Consider the following 23,250-nt stretch of genomic DNA (forward strand, 5'->3'; position numbering starts at 1 on the left):
ACCCTTTCTGCCCCGCCCCCATCATTGCTGCTCCTGATTGGTGAAGCAGGTGAACACCGCACAGCTGCCATCTCCACTTAAATAAGTATCAACCTGAATATGTTCAACATTATCAACATTACCTACTACCTTATGCTATATACACTACAGGTACTTAGTCCTTAAAACACCCAGCCAAGAACCCAACGAAGCCTACCCTACATGATAAATCCCATCACCCTGGTCTTGTATCATGCCAAGCTCATCGCATTGCTGATAGGAGCAACATACCATTCCCAGTCATTGCAGCCCTGAGCCTCGTCCGATGAGTCCAGAGGCGACCCTTTCAGCATGTCGCTATCGCGCGCCTGCCACACTTTCACAATGACCGCCCGAGTTCGAGCAACGTTAGACACACTGGACTCCGCCATCGCAGCCAGCGCCCTGAGGACCAAGGGTCGCCCATAGACAACGGTCTCCCCATTGTCATCTCTCCACACCTCATCTTGGACTGGATCTAATTCGACTGCAGCCACGAAGACAGGCCAGGTCATGCTAACCAACGGGCCCGAGTCGAGAAGATCAGACACAAGCCGCAGAATCTTCCGAACGTAGCACACCACCAATGGCGTGGATGGAGACGCCCCATACAAGGCGCAGTGCAGATAGAGTACAGCGGCAAGACGCTTGAGCTCCGCCGCTGATTGGAGATCGTTATCATCGTCACCGTCGACTTCCTGGACGAGGTGCTCAAGCTTCCGCACCAAGGACGCTGCCCGCTGCGAGAAGGATGTTCGAGCGGCGTTGGTGGCTAAACTGCGCCGTGTTCGACTCATTTCGGTGATAGAAGACAAAACAGACACCAGCTCAGGGCTGCAACCCATCCAGAGGTCAATGGTCCGTTCGTTCTCGTGCCAGTAGTCCGTGCCAAAACTGACTTCCTCGCCGCAGGCAGTACGGCCCATGACATCTTGGAAGGCGAAAAACAGTTCGGCAAAGGCAGACACAGGATCTAGTGCATCACGGGATCTGGCAAGAGTATTCTGCCGCTGTCGGCGAAGACGGATCAGATCCTTAGCACCTTTGAGATGAATCGTCCAGCGTTGATCGCAGTTGTCTACAATCTCATAGAGACACAACATCATCATGATAGCTAGCACCTCCGGGTCCGCAGAGCATCTCAAAGGACCTTCTTCTGCAAGCCGGTGGCGCAGGCCCCGCAAAGCCTGCGCTTTGAGCCGAAGCCCAATAACACTGTACGTAGAATCGAACCGCGATCGATGGCATGCCCCGAGCGCTTGTATCGCTGTGAACATGAGTGGGGACGCAGACAAACAGAAAGGCATGATGACCGATGCGAAAGGGGACGAGAGCTTCGAGCTAGCAGTGGTCCGAGGACACACCTGTTGGAGATAGTAATCAAAGAGACATCGATCCTTGGATGCAGATATAGGAGGAAACAATGACAACGAGGGAGTCAGCACTGGAGACTCTACTTGTGGAAAAGAGGCTTCCAGGCTGTTGATCGTAAGCGGTGAATCAAGACTGTTCTCATCGGCGTAACGTGGGAATCGATGGTGGGCCCCTTCCCGGACGACCATAGCGTTCAATTCATTGCATGCAACGTCAACCTCGTATGGCTGGTCAAATGCTGCAACCCCGCTATTGACGAAGCCCCACGATTTTATGAGTGGGACAGGGCACCATTCCTGACCGTCGAAGAAGATAGAGGGGCATGCCGAGGGCGACGGCTTGGGGGAAGGCCCACCGGCAGCCCGACCCTTACTCCAGACGCCGGCTCGGCCAAAGGCAAGGCCCCGGCTGACGAATTCCGATTCCCATTTGAGGACTAATTGAGTTGTACAGACCAGGCCTTTCTCCGAGCACCGGGTGCATGTTGGCTTCTTCGTGTCGCAGCGCACTCGACTCGCACGGCATTCTTTACAGCCGCCACGACTTCGGGTCTTGACCGGACCCACGCGGTCTGCAGCCTTTTTGCGCGGCATCCGACCTGTGATCCTTTACATGGCCGGATTGTAGAATATCAGAGTTTCAGGAAGCCAACAAACGGCTGGCCGGCCTGAAATAAGACATGCACTCCTGATACAGCGTGCTGTGGCGATGCCGAGGACTGACAGTCGATATCTTGAGAAAAAGTTTTGGAGGGGTACCTGCTGGTGCAATGACTTGGCGATCAAATCGGGGGTAGTACAGAAATGATTGGCCTGGCTAATTGACCGGATAAGAGCTTTGTGAATTTTCAAACAGACCCTTTAATCAGTCAGATGAGGGGAAGACAAGACGAGGCTTATCGAGATGTTAGTCGGAGTCATCGCCGGCTCGATAAGAACGGACAGTCGGGACTCACTTTACCCCGTTCCGATTGATGCCTGAAAGTACAGGCTGCGGCAACAGGTGGTTATCGCACTAGGCCTCCGTGTTGACATCGGGGAGCTGTCCATGATCTTCCGGCCAGTCTTCCATCCTATCTGCGCGCTGGCGAGCTTATTGCTTCTTCTTGACTATTACTTTCCTTCCTTTCTATTACTTGGTCTTCCCCCATATAGAATAATTGTCTAGCCACTCATGGCCTCCACCGTCGAACTCGCATCCTCCTTCATCGAGGGTGCCCCGCCCGGAGAGGTAAGTCAGCTCCAAGTTCACAGAGTCGCCGTGAAGGCTGCCGCGAATCCGTTTTGAGCTAACCTTGGCCTGAATTAGCTTGCAGATGTTGTTGCAGGTAACTGGTTCCCTGCTGTCTCCCATGCCTACACCTTCCTCCTACCCGTCCACTTATCCCCGCCGGCTCCCCGCACTCGTACCTCTCCCACGACCAGTGCGGAGCTGAATGTGAACAGATGTCAAGTCCTTGACCTCCGACGGACCGGATATTATCCCTTCGCTGGCACCGGCCTTTGAGCGCTATAATGAGACACAGTTGGCGACCGTGAAGCTTCCAGGTGCCAGCCAAGAGGTGCGCTGCGTTGGTGATACCCCTGAACGGAGTACGATCTGACGGCCTTCTCACAGGTCTTGATCACCGAATTCAATAAGTTGGAAGGAAACCGGTACTTCGATGTGGAAAGCCAAACGTCTTTTGAGGTGGACCACGTCACTCAGGTCGGTTGCATTGTGGGCTGCTGTTGAAGGTCTGGAGAACTGAATTTCTGGTGACCTTGTAGGAGGCTTCCGCCGCACAATCATATGTCTTGGAGTCGCAGAACGCCGACTTGATGTGAGTTGTAGCCGCAATCTCTACCTTCACGCAGATGGAGTGACTCCTCGTGTTCAACACTCACCCACCGCGATACAGCAAATCCCTTATCAAGTCCCTCAGCGCACACGCCCGCGAGCACTATCGGAACTGCTGCTACGGCGTCTACCCCGTTGTGGATGATAGCGCCGTCGCTATTGTGCTTGTCGCCAATCGTTATTCACCGAACAACTTCTGGTGAGGTTCAGCCCGGCTGTCAGACACCAACTGTCACTGACAGAAAGTCCAGGAACGGTCGCTTCCGCTCGATCTACACTGTCCCCGTCTCGGCATCGTCGACCACCATCTCTGGTAAGATCCAGGTGGATGTCCACTACTACGAGGACGGCAATGTGGCCCTCAACACAAACAAGCCGATCAACCTATCGGTGCCATCTGCGGATGCTGGAGCCATCATTTCGCGTATCGCCGGTGCGGAGCGTGACTACCAAGAAGAGCTGAACCGGGCTTTCGTGCAGATGGCCGAAGGTTCGTTCAAAAGCCTGCGCCGACAGTTGCCCATCACGCGCCAGAAGGTCGAGTGGGAGAAGGTTGGCGGATACCGCTTGGGACAGGATATCTCCGGTGGAAAGGGACGGTAAAACGGGAACTGTGACTTTGGGCATATAATTCAGCCAGGATGGATTTGTAACGAGTAAAGGTGGTGAGATTCACCAATGGGGAGCATTAGATAGTGGTCAAGATGCGAGGAATGTAGATAAGCGGGATCCGCGCTCCGGATATCGCCCATTGATTACTGTATCTGCCCTGGACCTTGCAGGACACCGTCTCGAGTAGCCTAATCCGCTAACGCGTATCTGAACTGGGGCTGTCGCATCTGGGCGGTTGAATTCTTTTGTCCTTTCACCTTTTTATTTTTATTTTTATTTTTTTATTTTTTTTTTTTTGGTTTTTCTGTAGATGAGTACTTGCATTCACGAATCTCTAACCCTTCCTTCAATTACAATCGCACCTCCTGCCCCAATGCTCGACCATCTCTGCCGCTTCTATCGCCTCAACACGGGGTACGAAAAGACTCTCCGTCTCATCCAGGCAATATGTCTCGTCACGCTCGAACTCGGGGTGCTGGATAAACTCACCACCCAACGGGTTCTCGCCGCCAAATCACAAATAGCATTGAGTTCGTTCCTTTGCCCCTGCCCCTGTCTATCTCCCTTCGTCCCATCCTTGGTTCCTGGTTCCGGGTTTTGTCTCACAGGGGATTGGAAAATCTACTTGCCAGAATACTAACGAACCACCATTTATCTTTTGCTAAAAAAAAAAAAGTCCGCCGCTGCATCCGCTTTTGGAACTTCCTCGATTGCTTCAACCGTGTCTCCGCCCTTTTGGGCGCCGCAGCATCCGACTCTCGCACCCCCCGCCGCCATCCCCCCGCGCCCACAGGGGGGATGTGGTTCATCGAGGTCGCCAAGTGGAGTTGCTTTGGCGTGTATTTCCTCCTAGAGGATCTGACGTTGGTGAGTTTTCTTGCTCTGTCCCGGGCTGTGGGTGTTTGATGCAATGCGCTACGCTACGCTTTTGCCCTCTGAAAAACCCGGAAACAACAAAAACTAACAGACATGCACAAAACAAAAGCTCCACGCGGCAGAGATCTACCCCGTACCCTGGGCAAAGACCGTCGTTGGCGAGGCGTATAAATTCTGGTTTTATGCGTTGGCGCTGTCGCTTCTCGGGGCGGTGTGGGAGTGGAGTGGCCTCGTTGGGGGTGGTGCTGGTGCTGGTGGCTCTGGTTCTGTTTCGTCAAAGGCGGCGAACAGGGGGAAGAAGGGCGGGAATGGTAAGGCTGGTGGTGCTGGTGCTGCTGGAAAGAGGAAGACTGAGGCTGGTGGTGCTGTGAGCAGAGCTCGGAAGTCGGCGTTGGTGAAGAGGGTGGTTGTTGATGGGTGTGATTTGCTGATTCCGGGGACGTATCTGGGGTGGGTGGTGGGGATGGGGCAGTTGCAGGTTGGGGTGGGGATGGTGGTTAGTACGCTTGTTTCTTTGAGGGAGATCTGGAGCAGTGTTTAGTGGTGATTCAGTTGGGGACCGGGGTTCGGGTTGGTGAAGCAGTGGTGGGTGTATATAGTTGTTAGTCGAATGGTGTACAGGAGATACTGCTGGTATAGAATAGGGTGTATTGTCAGGCATTGGCTATGTCTCTGAAATAGGGATGTATGATGTAGTCGCGGGGATATTGGCTCATATTTACCTTTGCTCCGTGTGTGGATCAGAGCCATTGAAATTACGCCGCTGATGCATATACGCCCTGATAGCAAACAAAACAATTCCAAGCACTATCAAAATGATACTCTTTAGAAAGGCTCTTTCAACCTCTTGGGTTTAATATCATAATCATATCCTAGTTGCCTCATTCACCTTGCCTATTTACTTTGTACAGCTGTGAGAGTGTAACTATTCTCTTAGTAGTAAATTGGATTTGTTATGCTAGTAGCTCATGCTCGTGAAAGGTTTTTGCTTCTGGTCTATAAGAATTCTTCACGGTCATCCAATCCGTTATACAGACAATCCATCCACCTCTATTTCTATCTCTATACCTCTCTACCTCTACCTCAACCTCACATCCAACTTCAATCACACTCCCTCCCTCTCTCTAACCATCTCCTCAATATGCGGATTCAACCAATACTCCCTCAACACCGCCACCTCCATCTTCTTCGCTCCATCGATCACCCCGCGACACTTCTCCCCAGCCCCACACGTACACTGAAACGGCTGATCCATCTCCCACTCCGAGGAGGGATAGAAAAAGGTCAGCGGGTCGCCCGCTTTCAGATCGCGGTCCGCCACGACGCGCACCTCCATGCGCGCCATGTCGAAGTCCAGCGTAGGCGCGCACGAGTGGTTGCAGTAGACCAGGTCGGAATTGAGCTCGATGTGCGTGTCGCGCCCGGTCTGCACCGAGGTGTAGGCTTTGCGGGACGGAGTGGTGCCGGTGATTGGGCAGAAGAGGGAGCCGGCCGGCAGGGAGACGAGGGAGTAGGCGCCGCTGGCGAAGGGGATGGGGCTGCGGTGGACTTGGATCAGGGTTGGGTGGCTGGGTGGTTTATTGGTGGTGGTTGTGGTTGTGGTGGTGGTGGTGGTGGTGGTGGTTGTGGTAGACATGGTTGGGATGGGTTGAATGTAGTGTACGCGGTGGAGGTAGATGCAATTTAGTTCAGTGAAGGTATGGTGCTGAGGAATTCCATTTTGCAGGCTGTTGTCAGAGCCAGAGGCCTACATTTATGGTGGCCGCGGGGTATAGTGGGGAAGGGAAGGAAAAGTGGAAACATCAGTAGCCGGGGATTTAAGAGTTGCTGATCGACCGAGGTTCATCCACGGTCCTTACGTCCGTCCGAGTTGGAATGAGCTGACTCCATCACGTAATGCCAACTGGCTGGGTAAGACATGGTCTGATTTCGATAAATAAATCTGGCGACTAGTCCTTACACAGTTAAAACTACCTAATTTAAGCGGACGGTCATTTCCTGCCCATCCAACCACCGCTCCAGATTCTCCGCTACCTCCTGATACCAGCCGTGGATCTGTTCATCCGCGTAGCCGGTGTGCGGCGTCAGGAGCACCTCACTGCGGCCCTCCCTCCCCCACGCCGTGGTGCGCCAGGGACTGTCCAGCGGCAGCGGTTCGACCGCAAACACGTCCAACGCGGCCGCGGCGATCGCACCGCGATTCAGCGTCTCCAGCAACGCCTCCTCATCCACCAAGGGACCTCGGGAGGTGTTGACCAGCAGGGCGGATTTCTTCATCGCGGCTAGCTCCTGCCGCCCCACAATGCCGCGACTGCGCTCCGAGAGCACGCTGTGCACGCTCACCACGTCGGCCTCGCGGAAGAAGGCCAACTTGTCGGCCACCGCCCGAAAGCTCCCCGCCGGCAGGCCCATCGCCTCGGCCTGTGCGTCCGCCTTGTCCTGAGTGAGGTTGGTCGACCAGGCGATCACCTCGAGCCCGAACCCCTGCACCGCAATCCTCCCCACCTGCGACCCGAGTTTCCCCAAGCCCAGCAGCCCCAACGTCTTGCCCGCCAGAGTGCACCCCAGCGACCCCTGCCACTCCCCGCGCTTGAGCGCCGCGTCGTCCCGCGCGACGTTGCGCGCGACCGCCAAAATCAGCGCCCAGGTGTGCTGCACGGTGGAGTTCAGCCCGGGGGGCCGCGTCTGCGTGCCGCCGACCGGGATGCCCCGCTCCGCGCAGTACTGGCTGTCAATGGCCAGATTGCGCGTGCCCGTCGTGAGGAGGAGTTTCAGGTTGGGGAGCGCGGAGAGCGTTTCCCGGGAGAAAGGGGTGCGTTCGCGCTGCGAGACGATGATCTCGAAGGGCTGCAGGCGCTCGATGAGTTGTTTCTGCTGCGCGGGCTCGCGCGGGTTCAGCGTGTCCGGGAAGTAGCGGAACTCCACGCGAGAGGCGAGCCGCGCGAAATGCCGCGGGCTGATGTTTTGGTAGTCGTCGAGGACTGCGACCTTGAGTGCCATTTGGGCGATGCTGCGTTGGGTGGTGGTCACGGAGCGGGAAGGGAAACCGGAGAGGAGGAGGTTTGGAGGCATCGAAGACGGTTTGGAGAGTGGAAGATGAGGTGGTGTTGGGGTAGTTGGACCGTTTAGCCCGGAGGAGCGAATAGCCGGTTCAACCCCGCGATTGACCGCCAGCGCCTCATTGATCCCCGCATTGAGGCCCCGGTAGCTTCAAGGGGGCTTATCGCGTAGAGTTACTAACTAGGTAGTACCGTAGCTTTGTAGTACCGTGTCATCGACAGTGATCTATGGATTGAGTTTATTCATGAGGATTATAGGCCGTTTCCGTCCGCTGTCGTGGTATAGACAAGCAATGATCTTGCAGCTTGACATCATCACCTGCAGCTGCAGTTGGCTGGCTGCGGAAAGTATAGTGCTTTACTCTACCTGTCAGAATAGATTCAATTCACCCATTGATATCAGAGTGCATGACCAGAATAGCATTTTCGAACTACTGGGTGTTCCATGTGATCCAGCAATCTACGAAGTATTCTTCCACTGCCACATGGTTAGCCTCGGTTAACTATGAGCCAGTGCACAGCCTGTCAGGTGGAGATTGCGTAAAATGGTAGAACTCATACCGCCTTCTGTTAACCCCCTATGGACTCCGCGATAGATGGTAGGATAGCGGCATCGGCAGAAAACTACCGCCTTCTGCTACAGTGTTATCACTCCAGCGGTAGACCTGGCGTTAAACAGAGGCTGCCAGAGGGACCCCGCGTTAGATGGTAGGATAACGCAGGCGGCAGAAAGGTCATACCGCCAAACAACCTGCCGCTCCGATAGCAGCACGATCACTGCCGACAGAACAGCGGGCTTAGAAACGAGCTGGGAAACTGGTCCAAAAGGCGGTGGCAGAAAGGCCACTGCACGGGTTGCTCAAAGGAAACTTGAAGATAAGATACAATGTACTGATCTAGTACTAGTGATTATACAATGACCATGACCCATTTTATGCAGTGTTGAAACCACTGCCACACATCACTCCCAACCCAATTCAGCCCTCATCTCATAGAACCGCTTCTCCGTCCAATCAAACACATAGTCCCATTCATACCGCCGCCTCGCGAATAACTTCCGGAACAGGCCGCGCAGCCACTCGTAATCGGGCATCTCATTGTACCGCAAGCTATAGATATGGTGGAAGTAGCGCTGGAACTCGTCCGGCAAGCCCTCACAAAGCTTCTCCACCGTGATCTTCTGCTTCGCCTCGCCGATGGGCCGATGCTTCGAGTGATCCAGGTGATCCCAGGGTAACTTGCCCTTGAGGAACTCGACGAGTGTGTACCCGACACATTCCATGTCATCGCGATAGGTTTGACCTGTAGTAAGTCAGGTATCAGGTCATCCCCCCACCCAGTATTAGCCAGCTTGAATATGAACTCATCATCTCATCATTCCAATTCAACACACCAGAAAGAAAAGGGAAAAAAACCTACAATGCCTCAAATGCGCCGCGCGACTGGCATAAACAAACGTCCCTACCACACTCTTCTCCATCTTCCCACGCCAAAATCTCACATTCCTCGACGCCATGACCTTGCGCCGTGCGAGCCCGAAATCATTGATGTACAGAGTACTCCCCTTGCGCCCGCGCCCCATCAGCAGGTTCTCCGGCTTGATGTCCTGGTGGATGTACCCGGCGGTGTGGATGTGCTGCATGCGGACTAGCAGCTGGTCCGCGAGCATCAGCACCGTCTTCAGCGAGAACTCGCGGCTGCAGTAGTTGAACAAATCCTCGAGTGTCGGGCCGAGGAGCTCCACCGCGAGGAGCCGGTAGTCGTCGATACGTGGGTGGTAGAGGTAGACTTTGGGGATGCCGGTGCCGCGGATGGCGGTGTAGATGAGATTTTCGTGCTCCAGGGTATTGCGTGTGCTGAGGGGTTCGAGTTTGAGGGCGATGGAGGTGGTGGTTTCAAGGTCTTGCGCTGGGGGAGGGGAGGGGAAGTGGTTAGGTTGGCTTGGAGGGTGAAGATATGGATGGATGGGAAGAGAACGCACCGAGGAAGACTTCGCCGTAGCCTCCACCGCCGAGGTAGCGGAGGAGCTTGAATCGGGAGGCGACGATGATGTTCTGCGTGGCTGTTAGTGATGTTTTTTTTCTTCGGTAGGGTGGGCTGACTTGCGAGTTGCTCAGTCGGCATGTTGGATTTCTGGGTATATTGGAGCGAAGTGATATGGTACATGGTTGTGATTTGCATGCGCAATGGAGGTTCACGGTCTATGTATAATATTCTTTGTCAATGTGAAGGTGCTCAGAGACAACTAGTTGGTGTAAGAAGTCTTCGGTTGGGATGTCGCGGATGGTGGCTTTGTCTGGATGGCTATAATTATCCGTCCCCATTCGAAACTGGCAGCGAAGAAAGCAGCATTGTGATTCTGTGAAGGCCTCTGTTAGCCGACGCTCTCTTTCATCAAGCAACAGTGTCTTTGTTTTTCCAGCACGACACACAATCCGAGACCACTGCGTCTTTGTTGCTCAATGCCCCTTCTGGTCCTTATACCCATACAGCAAGGCTAGCTCCAAGAATTTGGGCTTTTATTCAGCTGATGAGCGACATCTATTAGATGTAAAGCAGGCCTCAATTTTCAAAACAGCATGTTCGCGAAAGACATCAGGCTGGAACCTCAGAGCATCCTGCGCGCATTCTTCGCTCTCGGACATCTACTGCTCACTTTATTAGTACTTCACCCAACTCATTTCAATCGCGTAACCAGCACTCACCCTATGCCTCGGATCCTACCCAGCGGCGGCAAGCCCACGCCTGCTGCGCGATCCGGCAACCTCGACGATACCTTCGAGATCGACGCGAAGTACTGGAGTGACCTCCCGTACATCTACCTGAGCCACCGAGCAATTGTTGAGTTCTGTAAGCGTGAAAAAGCAATCGCCAAGGAGGCCAGGGCAGAGCAGCAAAGACAGAGAAAGAAGAGGACACACCACTGCAGGAGACAGCGGCTGCCGCACAAATTGCGCAGCCTGAAGGAATTTGCCCGAGGGGGTGGACCGGATTTATCGGAGGTTTCCAGCGTACGTTGACGAATGTATCCCCAACATCCCCCGCGCAACTACTGATAGGAATAAGCTGGTATAGTTCGGCTGGTCCAACACAGCGGAACCCGGCAACTCCACCTCCCTCTACGACCGCAATTGCCACAACTTCTTCCAGCTACACGGCATCGCCGCCCGCCCCTACAGCCACAATCAACCGAAGAACTACCCCGCCCTGCAGGAGCTCGTCAAGATCCCCCGAGCATCAGTCGACCAACTCGACCACACCGATCACGGCGTGTGGCTCAAGTGCTGCAAGAACTACGGCAAAGCTCGCTCCAAGCTCAACGACGCGGTCACGATCCTGCTCGGGGAAAATGCCGAGACGGTGCTCACATACGAGAACGAGCCGATTACCGGCTTGGAGCCATTAGTAGAGGGCATGTTCCAGGCGCAGCCGGACTATTACGACTGCGCGGACTACTACGCCCTCGACAAGGACGGGCGCATCGCCAACGACTTGAAGGAGTATATCCTGCCCGCGGCGGACGCGTATGGCGTGGTGCCCAACTTCTTTGTGCAGCTGAAATTCGACGATGATGATGAGGACCACGCGGCGGGCCAGCTGCAGGCGATGCACTACGGCGCGCTGGGGGCGCGCGCGGTGCAGAAGCTGCGGTTCTATGGGCGGGACAATGAGGCGTGGTTGGATGAGGTGGCGTATTCAATTGCAGTGGTGGTGTTTGAGAGGTCAGTGGCAATCTATGCGGTGCATATGATCGAGCCCGAGGACGAGAACAGAGAGGCGGACTATCAGTTGACGCTGCTCTACAAGGGTCGCATGGACGGAGTGATGCAGTTCCGGAAGGCTGTCGCCGCGGTGAGGAACTCGAGAGAGTTTGCGAATTACTGGAGAGAGCACTTTATTGAGCAGGCCAGGCTGGCACTGGAGGGGGGTGCTGCTGGCGATGCCCGGCAGGGAAGCCCAGGATCACTGGATGAGAAGCCAAGCGGCGACCAGGACGAGGGCCTCGTTAGGTCTTTGAGTGATGGTCAAGGCACAGTGAGCGTCAACCCACCCTCTTCTACTCTCAAAAGAAGCAGGGTTCAGTGGGAGCTGCAATGCCCAAGCCAAGCTGAGGAGCTTCGTATCAAAAGACCTCGACCAGCGACCAGCGACCAGCGACAGTCCAAGTCCAGGTTCAGTCAAGGTTTATAGAACGCTTTGAGAGAGATATCAGAGGACACGAGCTAGAAGCAGTCAAGATTGAGTCGAGGGCGTGGCAGTCCTAGAGCCCATACATGGCACCTCGCACGTATGAGTTGTGTCGAAGGCTGACTGACTCAACTCCAGGCATTGCAACATGCCCTTGTCTGTGCTTGTAGCCTAACGGGAGACACCTTTTCACGGGTTCGTAATAAGATCGACCATGGCCATATTCGGGGGCCCGTCTGTGTGCCACTCGAAGAAATTCCAAGATAGATTGACTAGCCCAAAGTACATACCACCATGCTTGTCTTTTACCTTTCCATTTGTGTCCATGTGGATACACCTGCCCGCATAACTATCATTCTGAGCTTGACCCAGCATGACTGTTGCGATGACAGAGTCTCAGTATCAGTATAAGTCAAATACAGTACTTACTTGGAGTGGGTTAAATAGATTACTAAGGTATGTACTATGAAGCTAACAAACTGGATTGCTGCGGAAATCGAGCCAGTCTCCCTTTCTGCTTTAGGTCCAACTTGGCGCCGCTTTTTGCACACTAAGCGGCCCGGAGTGTGGGGAGAGCACAGAAGTATATATTCTAAGCTATTTCTATTATTATAGTCTATTAGAATACTTTATCTATATTTATTTTACTATACCCTAAGGCAATAGATTGGTATCTTTGGCCTTGCAAGAGCTATTTATTTATTATGCTATTTCACCACCTTAGTTTATTAAGATTAATCTCTGTGTAGCCCTCGGGTAACATCAAATTTAAGAAGTGATGGCTAGAAGAGAGATAACAGTCATAGTAATCCTGTTGTATGTTTTTGCATTCTTTTGTGATTATTGAATTCAATGCCCGTGCTGCTTTTTGTTCACCCTGTTCATCCTTCGTCACTCTCATCCGCTCACCTTTCCTGCCTAAGCTCTAATGAAACACATCTAGACACCCCCACTCTTGATCTTTTAAGGCTGATGTAGGCATAGTCTTTTCTCCAGCCACACAGAATTTGTTTTGAAAACTGGTAAATTTCAACGCCAACGAAACACCAAGCCCGCCACTTGGGTCACTTCAGAGTTGGTATTGACCCCGCAAAGCAAGTGGATATGACCGGATACAAGGAGCAACTGATGGCTGACCGTGCAGTTTAAAGCCTAATAAATAAAACATCAAGAAATCACCTACCTACCTACCACTGTACGGTTTGGGATCAGTCTATCTGCACAAGCTCTAGGTTACAGGATATATTTCGTATTATCGAAGGTAGGCGGTAGTTTTATGTCAATATATACCGGTTAAGAACGGGTATTTAGCGATTTAAATTGTACTACCTCCCTGAGCCTTTTTCTAGTAGACAGGCAAGTCCCATGCATTCAAATCCCAGTGCCACGTATCGATCGACGCCTGATCATAAATGCATTCGAAGGTCTTGCCGTTATCTTTCCACATTGGTCGAAGTGGCCAAGCGCAAAGCTCCCACTTCTTTCCCTTCTCGGAGCCTTGAAGAACGGTAGCAGGGAGGGTGTTTGGCTTGACATCCTTCTCAACCCACTCAATAAGCACCTCAAGGGTGGTCTGTGGGAATGGGCCGTTCGTCTGATCGGTACTGGGAGAGCAGTGGCCAGCTCCGGGGATCAGGTAAAGGCGATACCAGTCGTTTAGGGCGGCAGCGCCGGCAGTGTAAGAGAGATCCGGGTACATGACACTTCGGACTGACTCCCAGTAGCGCACTGATGATGCGGTCGGGACACTGTAATCAGACTCTCCGTGCACATGGAGGATCTTTCCTCCTGCGCCGTGGTAGACAGAGAGATCCGGCCAAGTCGTTTGCAGAACACTGTCGTATCGCTGCCATCCCTCGTAGATCCAAGCTTTCAGTTTATCCTCGGTGAGAACATCCAGTGACAATTCATCGCTATCGATCAACTCCAGGAAACGGTCCACCCAATCTCCACCAATTCCACTAGCACTCGCATACCATGTACCCGAAGTTGAGTTATAAGTTGTTCCAGCATCACCCCAGGTGGCAGATGGCTGGTAGGAAAGATAAACTTGCTGACCCTGGCTATCCTTCATACCGGCGATAATTGCTTTAGCAACTGCTACACCCTTGGCTGTGACCTTTCCACTCTGGGCAGGCGTAGTAGATTGTCTCTTGCCAAAACCACTGGAGCCACTCTCGGCGGCACAGTAATAAGTCTCTCCAATGGCCTGGTCCATATCGTAGTGCAATTTGCAAAGGTCCGTACGGGAAACAACACCGTCGGTCAAACCGTCCAATGGATCGCAGGCGGCAATGGTCAAGTTGAGGATCTTCGTTAGCTCACAAGGAGGAGGGAAGTAATCAAGATTCTTCATTACCATATCAGACCAAAGATGCTGTACCTGTTGATGCGCATATCGAAACGCGGGAGCACCAACGATGGCACCATCCCAGTCATCATATCGCTGGATTTGACTCCATCCTTCACGGCCACCTTCTGAGCAGGCCTGGTAATAAGCATAGAGCTTCATACTTTCTGTCATGTTGAAGAAGTTTCGAGTGAACTGCTTCCCAATGACAGACATCTCGTGATGAGCTTTGTATCCAAACATATACAATGCCTCATAGTCAATGGTGCCGTTAGCCGCGAGGAAAACGTCATCCTCATCTAAGTCGAAGCTTCCAAATCCACCATCAGTGGCTCCCGTAACGGCACCGTACATAACTCCTCCCGGTAAGGACTGATTGCCACTGTTGATGGCCATTCCACCGCCACCGGTAGAAAGGTAGCGGTTCTGGAAATCGTCTGGGGCTGGGAGCCAGAACATCAATAGAACTTGGTCATCAGTCAGGCTATTGTGCGAATAGGCGAGCTGGACGGCACAGTAGTCGAAAGTGGCAGCCCCGAAAAAGTCGCCAGCAGAGGAAGAATAGTTCTTCGTGGCACTCACCACGACGGAGGATGAGTCGATAGTGATTCCAGTGAGAACATTTAGGGGTAGGACGGCCTTGACATAGGCCGATGTGCAGACATCGTCAAGGGTAGCAGCCTGAACAGTAGCTACTAAAGCTGCAACAGCCAAGACAAAGGCCGAGGATACCATGCTCCTGGACGTGGGAGTAAAAAGTACAATGGAAGTACAGAGAATAGAAATAGGGACCGGGTTGTTGTCTGTGAAAAGGGAGCGTCCCCCTTTTTATAGGCGGATTGTTTTGCACTCACGTCGCATGCTCCCAAAATCCCCATCACAATCCATCTCCACCCCCAACCGCGATTTAGCCTTCAAGCATCCCTTAGAGTTGCCCAGGGCTCAGATCTCGAAATCACATCATGTGAACCGTTTAGAGCCGGCGGTACAGTAAGATAGAGACAGTCCACAATTTGGATAAATCTTTTTCCACGCGTGATTAAATGTGAAGATTTCGACCCTTCTGTCCGGGGCTGAAATTCTGAGCACCTTACCTAAACGAACTGTCCTATTGAGGAGAATAGGGTGCTGAGACTAATTCATTGATCAATGATCTCTGCATCTTCTCTCAAGCAATTGAATGCTGGCATAAGACCGAGAAAGCAGCCTGTCCTCGGCCCATGTATCTTTGGACTCAAAATGTTGATAGCTTTTTCTTGAACTACCCCTTGCAAGACAACGCATTCCCCCTCTTCCCCATGGGGAGAACCCTTATGGGGCTACGGAAGGGGTTTACTGCCACCGGTTAAGCATCAGTGATAATTACCTAGCTCCGATTTGGCGAACAACCGACGTAACCAGATTGAGTTGACTTAATATCCGCGCATTGTTTCTTCTGCCTGCCGTAGGAATTGTCAAGTTTCTCATTCTTATCAATATCATTGTGTATAGTTGTCGCTGGTGCATTAGTTAGTAGCTCGAATGATACAGCTATCTCACTCTTGGCTCCTCCGATCTGGACTGAAAAGATTAAGTATTCAATCCAGCAAATTGTCGACTAAACCGGTACCGAACCAGGGAAGTAACTAGCCGAAGGAATGCATATGGCGTACTTATTACGGATTATAGCCGAGGTGTCGGATGTGGTTTCGCTCTGTAATTTCCGCCTCAATATACTATTGGTGCCTGATTAAGGACATTCTACAATCCGCCTGAAGATGTCCTCACTCTACCATCAAAAATCTCAACCAAACTTGGCTGACGAAGTGCTTTAACGCATGGAATTTCTTAATATGATAAATAAAACGGAACGAAGGTACCTCATATAGTACGCTTTGGATTATTGTTGGTTATTAAACTCTGTTCTCTGCTGGTGCTGGTCAATGCATCAATTGCTGTAGAAATACGCGTCGACATCAGGCGGTTATGATAAACCTTCGTAGCGTATTGTTTGAAATCCCTGGCTGAATTCTGAAGTTTCGCCCATTTGTTCCCACAATGGCAATCATAGTGGTGGGGGTGGGGGTGGGGGTGGGGATGGGAGGCGGCCTCAAGATGAATGCGGGGGCTATAGAAAATAAGCACTAACTAAATCGAACGGGGATCCAATATGCGGAGAAATTGTGGGGACAGACAACAGGAAATTGCAACTTTGGCTAGAATTTCGAGAAATACGACAGATTCTTCAAGTTCCGCTCCCTGCTCCTATATTCAGGCCTTTCAGATCTGTGAAACGAATTGCTTGGCTATTTCATCAAAGGGGCTTTCCATGTAATTCAAAAGCTCTAATGAAAGGAATAACCAGGAGACTAGCCTTGCCAATGCGAGAGAAGATTTCGAAAATAAGTTTTTTCCTATGATCAAAATAGGGCCGGAATCCAATAGAACACATCGCACCTAACATGAAATCTCGGCTGCACCCCACCCCCGCTACTAAATTGATATTGAATATAGGGGGTTGACGTCGGATGAGCGGAAGTAACCTAACGTTTTTCATGGTTATTAACTGATAATTGTTTATCCGAGTATTTACAGGACAGAGAGTTAAGGAAATAGACTCAGCTATGAACAGATCGATCCGTCTAATAATAGATTGCACCCCAGATTTAGGTTTTGTGAGTTCCTGGAGCTCGCCCCACAAACGTTGTGAGTCTTGAATAATGCTAGTCACACAATTAGTAGCCAACTCGGGGTATAACCCCTCATTCCCAACAAACGATGAAATGATTGAGCCTTAGCTATCCAGTTGGAAATAAAGTCAATGACTAGGAGTTCAATCCATCTCACTATAAAAGGGGCTTCGAGTGTCTGGTACGCTGACCCCTCGCTTGAGCGATATGCAGGGTATCACTATCTCTACCCTCTATGTACATTCGTCTACCGTAGAATATTACTTTCCTGACAAGCCGGGAGCCTCATCAAGGCCTTTTATGGCCAGTGCTTGGGGTTGTGTCCTGCCGAGACTTCGGAATCTCTGCGACGCCTCCGCAAAGTCCAGTATCGCCCCAAGGATACTACTGTCTGGCGGAGCATGTTCTAACTTCCGTTTCTTACCTTGTCTTGCTCCTCCCAGCATATATGGAATCTTGTTAAACGCTCTCCCGATCTTTTGTCGCATGCCTTGACACAGCCTTTGGAGTTGCGGGCAGTCGATCAATCTATGGATCACTTTCCCTATACCGCCACACTCGCATTGTGCGTTATGTACCATCTGCATACTGACTGAATATATAACAGCATGTCTCCTGTTATAGGATCCTATACAAATTACCTACATTACCGACAATCCAACCACCTGCCGGCTGTCTCCTCTGTTCAGGAACTGTCATGGATCGGACGGAAGGTCTCCCTCGAGAACTATGGTTCCATATCAAGGATCTCCTGCATCCAGCTGATGTGGAAAACGTGCTGAATACTGGCCCGAAAATCTGGAACTATGTCTTCAAAGATGAGAGCTGGCTTAAATTAGCATTGACATTTGATCGATGCTCCCCAGTCCTTCTTGGTTATAACCTGAGCCGACTCCGTTTGAGGGGTAAACCACAGAAGCTATATGTCGCTCTTCTTGCCCGTGATTATTCTGGGGACCTTCGTTGGAAGAAAAGTGAATTCTTTGCAGCGCTCTAAGATGGATGGGAATACGATGAAAGCCATTACGAGATTCACTTTCCATCCGGACTGACAGTCAATGTGTACGAGGTTCTCACCGGTGACGATGAGGCCCGGCTGCTGCTGGAGAAGATATTCATCAATAAAAAAGGCGGAGTGTACTCAGAATATTGCTTCTATATGGACAAAGGATTGAGAGAACTTGACCCGTTACAAATTCTCGGACACGGCAGTGGTCCGGCTTGTAAAGGCCGAGATATAAAGAACGGTTGCAAGCTCCTCCTTCTGGACAGAGATGAATCGTGAATCCCGAGAATATTTTGTTGCGCCGTGGTGTGAGAAGCGGAGAGTAAAATGGATTTTAGGTGTGTTCAGCCGAAACAAGGTTGAGACATCCGGTTAGTGACCAGTAATGTCGTTGTTCCAGCGCTTGAAGGTATGCAGAGAATATACAATTATGTACAGTATCTTCATGTAATTAAAGCGGAATCTTAGGATACATAGTAGGGGATAACGTAGACAGAGAGGTACCCTGCATTGTATCTCTCAGGCGATGGGTCGGCGTATATAGAGGGAAAAAAAATTGTGTGTATGAGTTTATAGTTCGCACTCGCGCTTGATAAGTGAGTATGACTATTCACCGAACGAGGTGCGTAGTTCATGCTCAACTAATCAAGGTTATGGGTACAGGTCGGAGAATGTGGGAATGTTCATATATGAAACTTTTAGGCATCTATTCTCCCGTAATCTTCTCGGAGATTTAACAAGGTCTGACAGTTTGGAGTTGAGGCGGTCTCTCTAAAAGCATGCACCGTCAAAGGGGCTAAGTACAAGCCTATACTATATAGATTACAGCAACTAGGGGAAATTGGGGAAAGGAGAGGAAAAGTAATGTGTAGACGGAGTGGTTATGCAGGGCATTGCAGCAATCTCACATCAAGTGAAGTACTGTGCAGCTTTTTGTCTCGTGGGGAGGCGAATTGTACGGTCCCCGTTGAAGGGTGGTATCGCACTATTGGGAAGACAGCAGATATGTCTGCCGTCCAAGTCATACTTTACAAGAGAGTGCAATGTGTCTGACGACGCCTCAACGAATCTGTACACGTTTATGTAGCCTGCTTATAGATCAAGAGGAACAGTCGCGGTCTGGTGCGCTCCAAGGAGCAGACTTAACAACTCAGGAAACACAGTACAGTAGGTCTGGTATAAGCTGTCTTGCAGGAGTTAGCATCCTTTATGAATATCGGACCAGCTTGTTGACGTTCTATGACCCATTTGGTCAGATATTCTAGGAGCTGAAGCTCACAAAATAGGTTCCTTAACTAGCTGGCCAAAGGACCTGGAATAAGAGTGTAATGTTCTCATAGGAACGTGGTGTACAGTATGTAATGCGGGCAGGAGCTGAGGCGTAGTCTTGTCCAGAAACACGACACGTTCCTGGGATGTAGGGTGATACCTATTCCCACGGCAGATATAAATTCAGCTGTTAAACAGATTCCCGTCTTGGCTCATCTTGTCCGCTTTTAGCATTTATACCATACAGACATCGGGCTCCCTTGCACTATGGGAATGGCGGCACAATCATCGACAGCCCGAAAGGAAGCATATAGATGGCGACGGTGGCTTGAGCATCTGAGCGAGTCTCCAAGCTCGGCCAACCCGGCCATCCAGAGCCGTTACGTTGACATGCTGCTCGAGACGGAAAGATTACCCATTTTCCATAATTTGATTGCATCCAGCTGTACCTGGCTTCTCCTAGCGGGGTTTTTGGTTTTCCCAGGCACATTTTCTACATTGCAAGACACTGCGCTGGCGGACGGATTTAAGGGCCGGAGACGGGAGAACGGGGTGATATCTGATGCTATCCAGAACCCCCTTCTCCTTGGCCTAGCTGCAGCATCATGTGCACTCGGCACCGCTGGCTGCCGCTGGCTTTGGTGGAGGTGGAGGTCGAATCTCATTTGGCCAACGCGCCAGATTTTCCTGTAATGTGCCTTCACTCTTACCAGGATTAAGTCACTAATAAAAGACAGGCCGACCCTGGTCCACTCTGTGACTGGCTTAGTCAATACGTTTCTTAATGTATATACAGCACGACACCGGACCTGGTCCTTGATGGCAATTGCCACAGCAGCGATGACAGGCGCATTTGCAGTTGCTGCAAGATTATTCTATCTGAAACATACAATAAAATACTACAAGTAGGATCTAGCTTTCTTAGAGGGTAGTCTGAGCTATACGCCCTGAGTACTAGTCTTCAGCACCACAGAGAGGTACCTGCTCATTGCTGAAGAAGGGCGACAGCCACGGTTCGACAGGCCCCTAATTAAGGCGACAGCCGAGTAACAGGCCCCTGACTGGACTTTCCATCTCCTTCCCTTGGTGCAGCTCTGACAACCATTATAAAGGGGAGGCATCTATAAAAGGAGTGTACTGCCGCGGGCAGGTAGTATTCAACGATGGAACTATGCCTTGGAAGTATGCCTGAATCTTTCCAAAGTAACAGTCCGACGCCCCTTGGTCAATGACCGTATGCTAAATACCATGGAAACAATCCGCGTGTAAGCATACACTCTTAGTCGAGATGGCAATGAGATGAATCAGGAAGTGAAAACAACTTACACCGACGGCTTCTTGCACCAACAGTACTGATCCGGCAAACCGAGAGGACATCTTGCGCGCCCTGCGACGAGATTATGTTAGTTATGAATATGACTAGCCCATGGCGATACGACTCGGCCGACACGTACGATATTAACGGCGTGATAGGGTCGATGGTATTACTGGCAAAGAGGATCGGGAAGGAAGTAGGCATCTTTAGTGCGCTGATATTGCCTGCATTGAAACCTGGTTAGACTGGAATTCAGTGCAGATGGTCACCCATTTGGCTGAAGATGAAGTTTATCGAATGCTATCAAGGCAAGAAAGAGAGAGGGAGGGACAGGAGGAGTGTTGCCTACCTCGAATGACCATGCTATCAGGCAACTGTGGTCGGAACGATCGGCATAAGATACCTTCTAGATAGATTGGGTAAATATCACCGATGTACTTGCTCTTGAATATTGTGTACTCCGCCCAAGACTTGAACTCTTCAATGGTAGTAAGCTTGTTTCTCCAATACGAATCGGTGCATGTAATGGCAAGACGGGCATCGGTTATAGAATTTGACTGGTCATACATGCCGGCGAGAGCGGAGAAATTCCCCTGCTCAGCCTGACGTAGGGTCTCGGCCATGCTAGGAAAACTTGCGAGTGGAGTGTAAAGCGCGTTGAGAAAGAGAGTCTTCAGGTCTGAATAGGTGATCATTGTTGGCAGCAAGTCTGGATTGTCAACGCGGCTCAGCGGGACTGGATGGTTCTGAAGTTGACGGATGATGCCATCCATTCTTTCCGTGATGTTGGCCGGCGTGGGACCCCAAAATGAGCAATTTGCAGGGCCTGCAGAATAGCAGAAGGTCGCGAACGTCGCCAAAGCCTCGTCCATTTGATCGACATTGTCTGTCCAATAGTTGTTGTAATATTGCTCTGCGTTCAGAACTCCGTCGAGCACCATTCTTCCAACACGGTCAGGAAACATGGAAGCAAAGGTGCTTCCGATGACAGTGCCGTAGCTCATGCTATAGCACCACAATTTAGCGGCTGATGGTGATCGACCGGCCATCTCAGCCTCAGCTTCGGTAAATGTGAGCAAGTCACGAGCCACGGCGGGCGTAGTCACATAGTACGAATGGGGTGACTTGTTTTCCACGGCATTGTTGCACCATTCGCCGTAAATAGAGCTTGAATAGTACTGTTCCTCGAACGATGTCGAAGAGATGTTAGTAGCGCCTGTCCTGTGTAGTCGATAGAAAGCCAATCTTGCCTCTACATCCCCTGAGAAGCAGTCTAGATGCAAACCACTGTTGTTCACACCGCGAGGATCAAAGGAGACGAAGTTGTACTGCTCTTCAAACATTTGCCCGACGAGAGCCTGGTATGTGAGGAGGAGGTCGACACCAGAACCACCCGGGCCGCCTGGTGAATGTTAGTCCAAGTAAAAGAAGTACAAACAATGTTGCCAGGATCGAACGAGATCGTACCAGGTACGAGTACAATGCTTGGAGACTCGACGGTGGCATTTTTGCCAGCCAGCTTGATGAAGGCAATCGACGTTGTACCAAGACTTCTATTCGCATAGTCCAAAGGGACTTCCAGTCTGGAACAACTAAAGGCATCAAAGCATGGTGTCCATGTGAGGTTGGCTGATGGTTCAATCTAGATGACTCGTCAGGAGCTCGAAACTCTGGCAGATGTGGTATCGTAAACTTGCGAACTCACGTCTTCAAAGCCATAGACCATGGCCCGATCATGTAAACTGTGGGCTGTCAATCCCAAGCTCATCAAAAGGAATAGCGCGTTCGCAAATCGGTTCATTTTCAATTCCAAGGGCTTCTTATTGATCTTTGTGCTGGCTTTCTTGCAATTGCTCAAACGGTTGCGATGTTTAGGAACTATTTATACTAGTAACTATATCCTTAAGATCGTCACGTCAAATCTGACGGATTGAATAGGCAGCTGTATTCTGCCTATCAATTCAAAACACCTCTTTCGCTCTCTGTTCCGCTTGTACGAATAAACCAATCAATGATTCTCTCCAACCTCAGCATGTGTGACTACGATTTAATTGAGATTCGTGCTCCTGTCGGTATGTTTACACTGATAGGCTCGACTCAGCCTCCTTGATGACCCACTTGTACGAACTGACCAATTAATCCCCTCACAATCTGTGCTACTAGTCTTTGAAAGATATAAGGTACTAGTATGATTTATGAGTCCATGATCAATGCAGTGAGTCCTGGAGTCATATCATGGGCCCCAACATTAGGTAGACTCTAAGCTCTCTACCTATGCAATCCTTCGCCATCACTGGAAACTCCTATTGAAGTACCCCCGCTTGTACGAACAAATCCATTAAGTGCAGACTATCCCCAGCTTCGGTTGTTTGTGCTCTGTACCACTGTCCACCGTTTCTCACCAGCCGCCCACCGTAGGGGATGTGGCGATAGCTTCCTCACTGGCGTGTGAACCGACAAACCTGTGCCTAAAACAGTGCGCATTTGCAGATCTTATCCGGGTCACATCGCCACGATGGATGAGATAAAGAATGAGAATACCAAGGCGGGCAATCAAGCCTGGAGGGGAAAACCTCGCAAGTTCGCTCCAAAGTCCAGACTGGGATGTAAAACATGCAAGTATGTCTTGACTTTTACATCTTGCATTATGGAGGTCAGTCGAGGACTACGAAATT

At 51.1% G+C, this 23,250-nt stretch overlaps 11 protein-coding genes across 11 annotated transcripts; 5 read left to right on the forward strand and 6 right to left on the reverse strand.

The window, feature by feature from the left end:
* Window positions 1-225: 225 nt before the first annotated feature.
* On the reverse strand, window positions 226-2,073 carry BP01DRAFT_414958 (Zn(II)2Cys6 transcription factor; the record flags this gene model as incomplete). Its single annotated transcript, XM_025579097.1, has 2 exons — window positions 226-1,990; window positions 2,049-2,073. 2 exons carry the CDS (start codon window positions 2,071-2,073, stop codon window positions 231-233), a joined length of 1,785 nt encoding a protein of 594 aa, XP_025432447.1. The 3' UTR covers window positions 226-230.
* A 353-nt stretch (window positions 2,074-2,426) lies between these two features.
* On the forward strand, window positions 2,427-4,089 carry BP01DRAFT_337828 (F-actin-capping protein subunit alpha). The gene is made up of 7 exons (XM_025573303.1): window positions 2,427-2,622; window positions 2,701-2,719; window positions 2,838-2,953; window positions 3,010-3,099; window positions 3,162-3,214; window positions 3,293-3,430; window positions 3,483-4,089. The coding sequence occupies exons 1-7, from the start codon at window positions 2,566-2,568 to the stop codon at window positions 3,832-3,834; spliced, it is 825 nt and encodes a 274-aa protein (XP_025432448.1). The 5' UTR covers window positions 2,427-2,565; the 3' UTR covers window positions 3,835-4,089.
* Window positions 4,090-4,113: 24 nt separating this feature from the next.
* BP01DRAFT_390745 (PEX11 domain protein) lies at window positions 4,114-5,260 on the forward strand (the record flags this gene model as incomplete). Its single annotated transcript, XM_025578028.1, has 3 exons — window positions 4,114-4,373; window positions 4,520-4,710; window positions 4,829-5,260. Exons 1-3 carry the CDS (start codon window positions 4,154-4,156, stop codon window positions 5,258-5,260), a joined length of 843 nt encoding a protein of 280 aa, XP_025432449.1. The 5' UTR covers window positions 4,114-4,153.
* Window positions 5,261-5,651: 391 nt separating this feature from the next.
* On the reverse strand, window positions 5,652-6,362 carry BP01DRAFT_355491 (uncharacterized protein). Its single transcript, XM_025574702.1, has one exon. The coding sequence runs from the start codon at window positions 6,353-6,355 to the stop codon at window positions 5,825-5,827; it is 531 nt and encodes a 176-aa protein (XP_025432450.1). The 5' UTR covers window positions 6,356-6,362; the 3' UTR covers window positions 5,652-5,824.
* A 331-nt stretch (window positions 6,363-6,693) lies between these two features.
* Window positions 6,694-7,719, reverse strand: BP01DRAFT_294019 (D-2-hydroxyacid dehydrogenase family protein; the record flags this gene model as incomplete). Its single annotated transcript, XM_025571751.1, has 1 exon — window positions 6,694-7,719. The coding sequence occupies one exon, from the start codon at window positions 7,717-7,719 to the stop codon at window positions 6,694-6,696; it is 1,026 nt and encodes a 341-aa protein (XP_025432451.1).
* Window positions 7,720-8,739: 1,020 nt separating this feature from the next.
* BP01DRAFT_422457 (double-time) lies at window positions 8,740-9,902 on the reverse strand (the record flags this gene model as incomplete). Its single annotated transcript, XM_025579571.1, has 4 exons — window positions 8,740-9,080; window positions 9,198-9,686; window positions 9,760-9,840; window positions 9,881-9,902. 4 exons carry the CDS (start codon window positions 9,900-9,902, stop codon window positions 8,740-8,742), a joined length of 933 nt encoding a protein of 310 aa, XP_025432452.1.
* A 584-nt stretch (window positions 9,903-10,486) lies between these two features.
* Window positions 10,487-11,969, forward strand: BP01DRAFT_381527 (uncharacterized protein; the record flags this gene model as incomplete). The annotated part of the gene is made up of 2 exons (XM_025577311.1): window positions 10,487-10,789; window positions 10,854-11,969. 2 exons carry the CDS (start codon window positions 10,487-10,489, stop codon window positions 11,967-11,969), a joined length of 1,419 nt encoding a protein of 472 aa, XP_025432453.1.
* Window positions 11,970-13,311: 1,342 nt separating this feature from the next.
* Window positions 13,312-15,051, reverse strand: BP01DRAFT_414963 (tannase and feruloyl esterase family protein; the record flags this gene model as incomplete). The annotated part of the gene is made up of 1 exon (XM_025579098.1): window positions 13,312-15,051. One exon carries the CDS (start codon window positions 15,049-15,051, stop codon window positions 13,312-13,314), a length of 1,740 nt encoding a protein of 579 aa, XP_025432454.1.
* Window positions 15,052-17,664: 2,613 nt separating this feature from the next.
* Window positions 17,665-18,270, forward strand: BP01DRAFT_396920 (uncharacterized protein; the record flags this gene model as incomplete). The annotated part of the gene is made up of 2 exons (XM_025578491.1): window positions 17,665-17,959; window positions 18,041-18,270. The coding sequence occupies exons 1-2, from the start codon at window positions 17,683-17,685 to the stop codon at window positions 18,268-18,270; spliced, it is 507 nt and encodes a 168-aa protein (XP_025432455.1). The 5' UTR covers window positions 17,665-17,682.
* Window positions 18,271-19,533: 1,263 nt separating this feature from the next.
* Window positions 19,534-19,953, forward strand: BP01DRAFT_372928 (uncharacterized protein; the record flags this gene model as incomplete). The annotated part of the gene is made up of 1 exon (XM_025576762.1): window positions 19,534-19,953. One exon carries the CDS (start codon window positions 19,534-19,536, stop codon window positions 19,951-19,953), a length of 420 nt encoding a protein of 139 aa, XP_025432456.1.
* A 336-nt stretch (window positions 19,954-20,289) lies between these two features.
* Window positions 20,290-22,376, reverse strand: BP01DRAFT_316417 (alpha/beta-hydrolase; the record flags this gene model as incomplete). Its single annotated transcript, XM_025572583.1, has 6 exons — window positions 20,290-20,499; window positions 20,587-20,647; window positions 20,715-20,799; window positions 20,979-21,977; window positions 22,043-22,217; window positions 22,269-22,376. The coding sequence occupies 6 exons, from the start codon at window positions 22,374-22,376 to the stop codon at window positions 20,365-20,367; spliced, it is 1,563 nt and encodes a 520-aa protein (XP_025432457.1). The 3' UTR covers window positions 20,290-20,364.
* Between the last annotated feature and the right edge of the window lie 874 nt (window positions 22,377-23,250).

The sequence above is a fragment of the Aspergillus saccharolyticus genome (assembly GCF_003184585.1).
Source record: "Aspergillus saccharolyticus JOP 1030-1 unplaced genomic scaffold BP01scaffold_10, whole genome shotgun sequence".
NCBI classification, from domain to species: domain Eukaryota; kingdom Fungi; phylum Ascomycota; class Eurotiomycetes; order Eurotiales; family Aspergillaceae; genus Aspergillus; species Aspergillus saccharolyticus.

Excerpts from the sequence above, each read along its gene's own strand:
- BP01DRAFT_355491 (XM_025574702.1), bottom strand. The coding sequence starts at position 6,355 with ATGTCTACCACAACCACCACCACCACCACCACCACCACAACCACAACC.
- BP01DRAFT_337828 (XM_025573303.1), top strand. The coding sequence starts at position 2,566 with ATGGCCTCCACCGTCGAACTCGCATCCTCCTTCATCGAGGGTGCCCCG. Across the intron at positions 3,100-3,161 it reads AGGTGGACCACGTCACTCAG|GAGGCTTCCGCCGCACAATC; the intron begins GTCGGTTGCATT and ends GTGACCTTGTAG. Across the intron at positions 3,431-3,482 it reads TATTCACCGAACAACTTCTG|GAACGGTCGCTTCCGCTCGA; the intron begins GTGAGGTTCAGC and ends CAGAAAGTCCAG.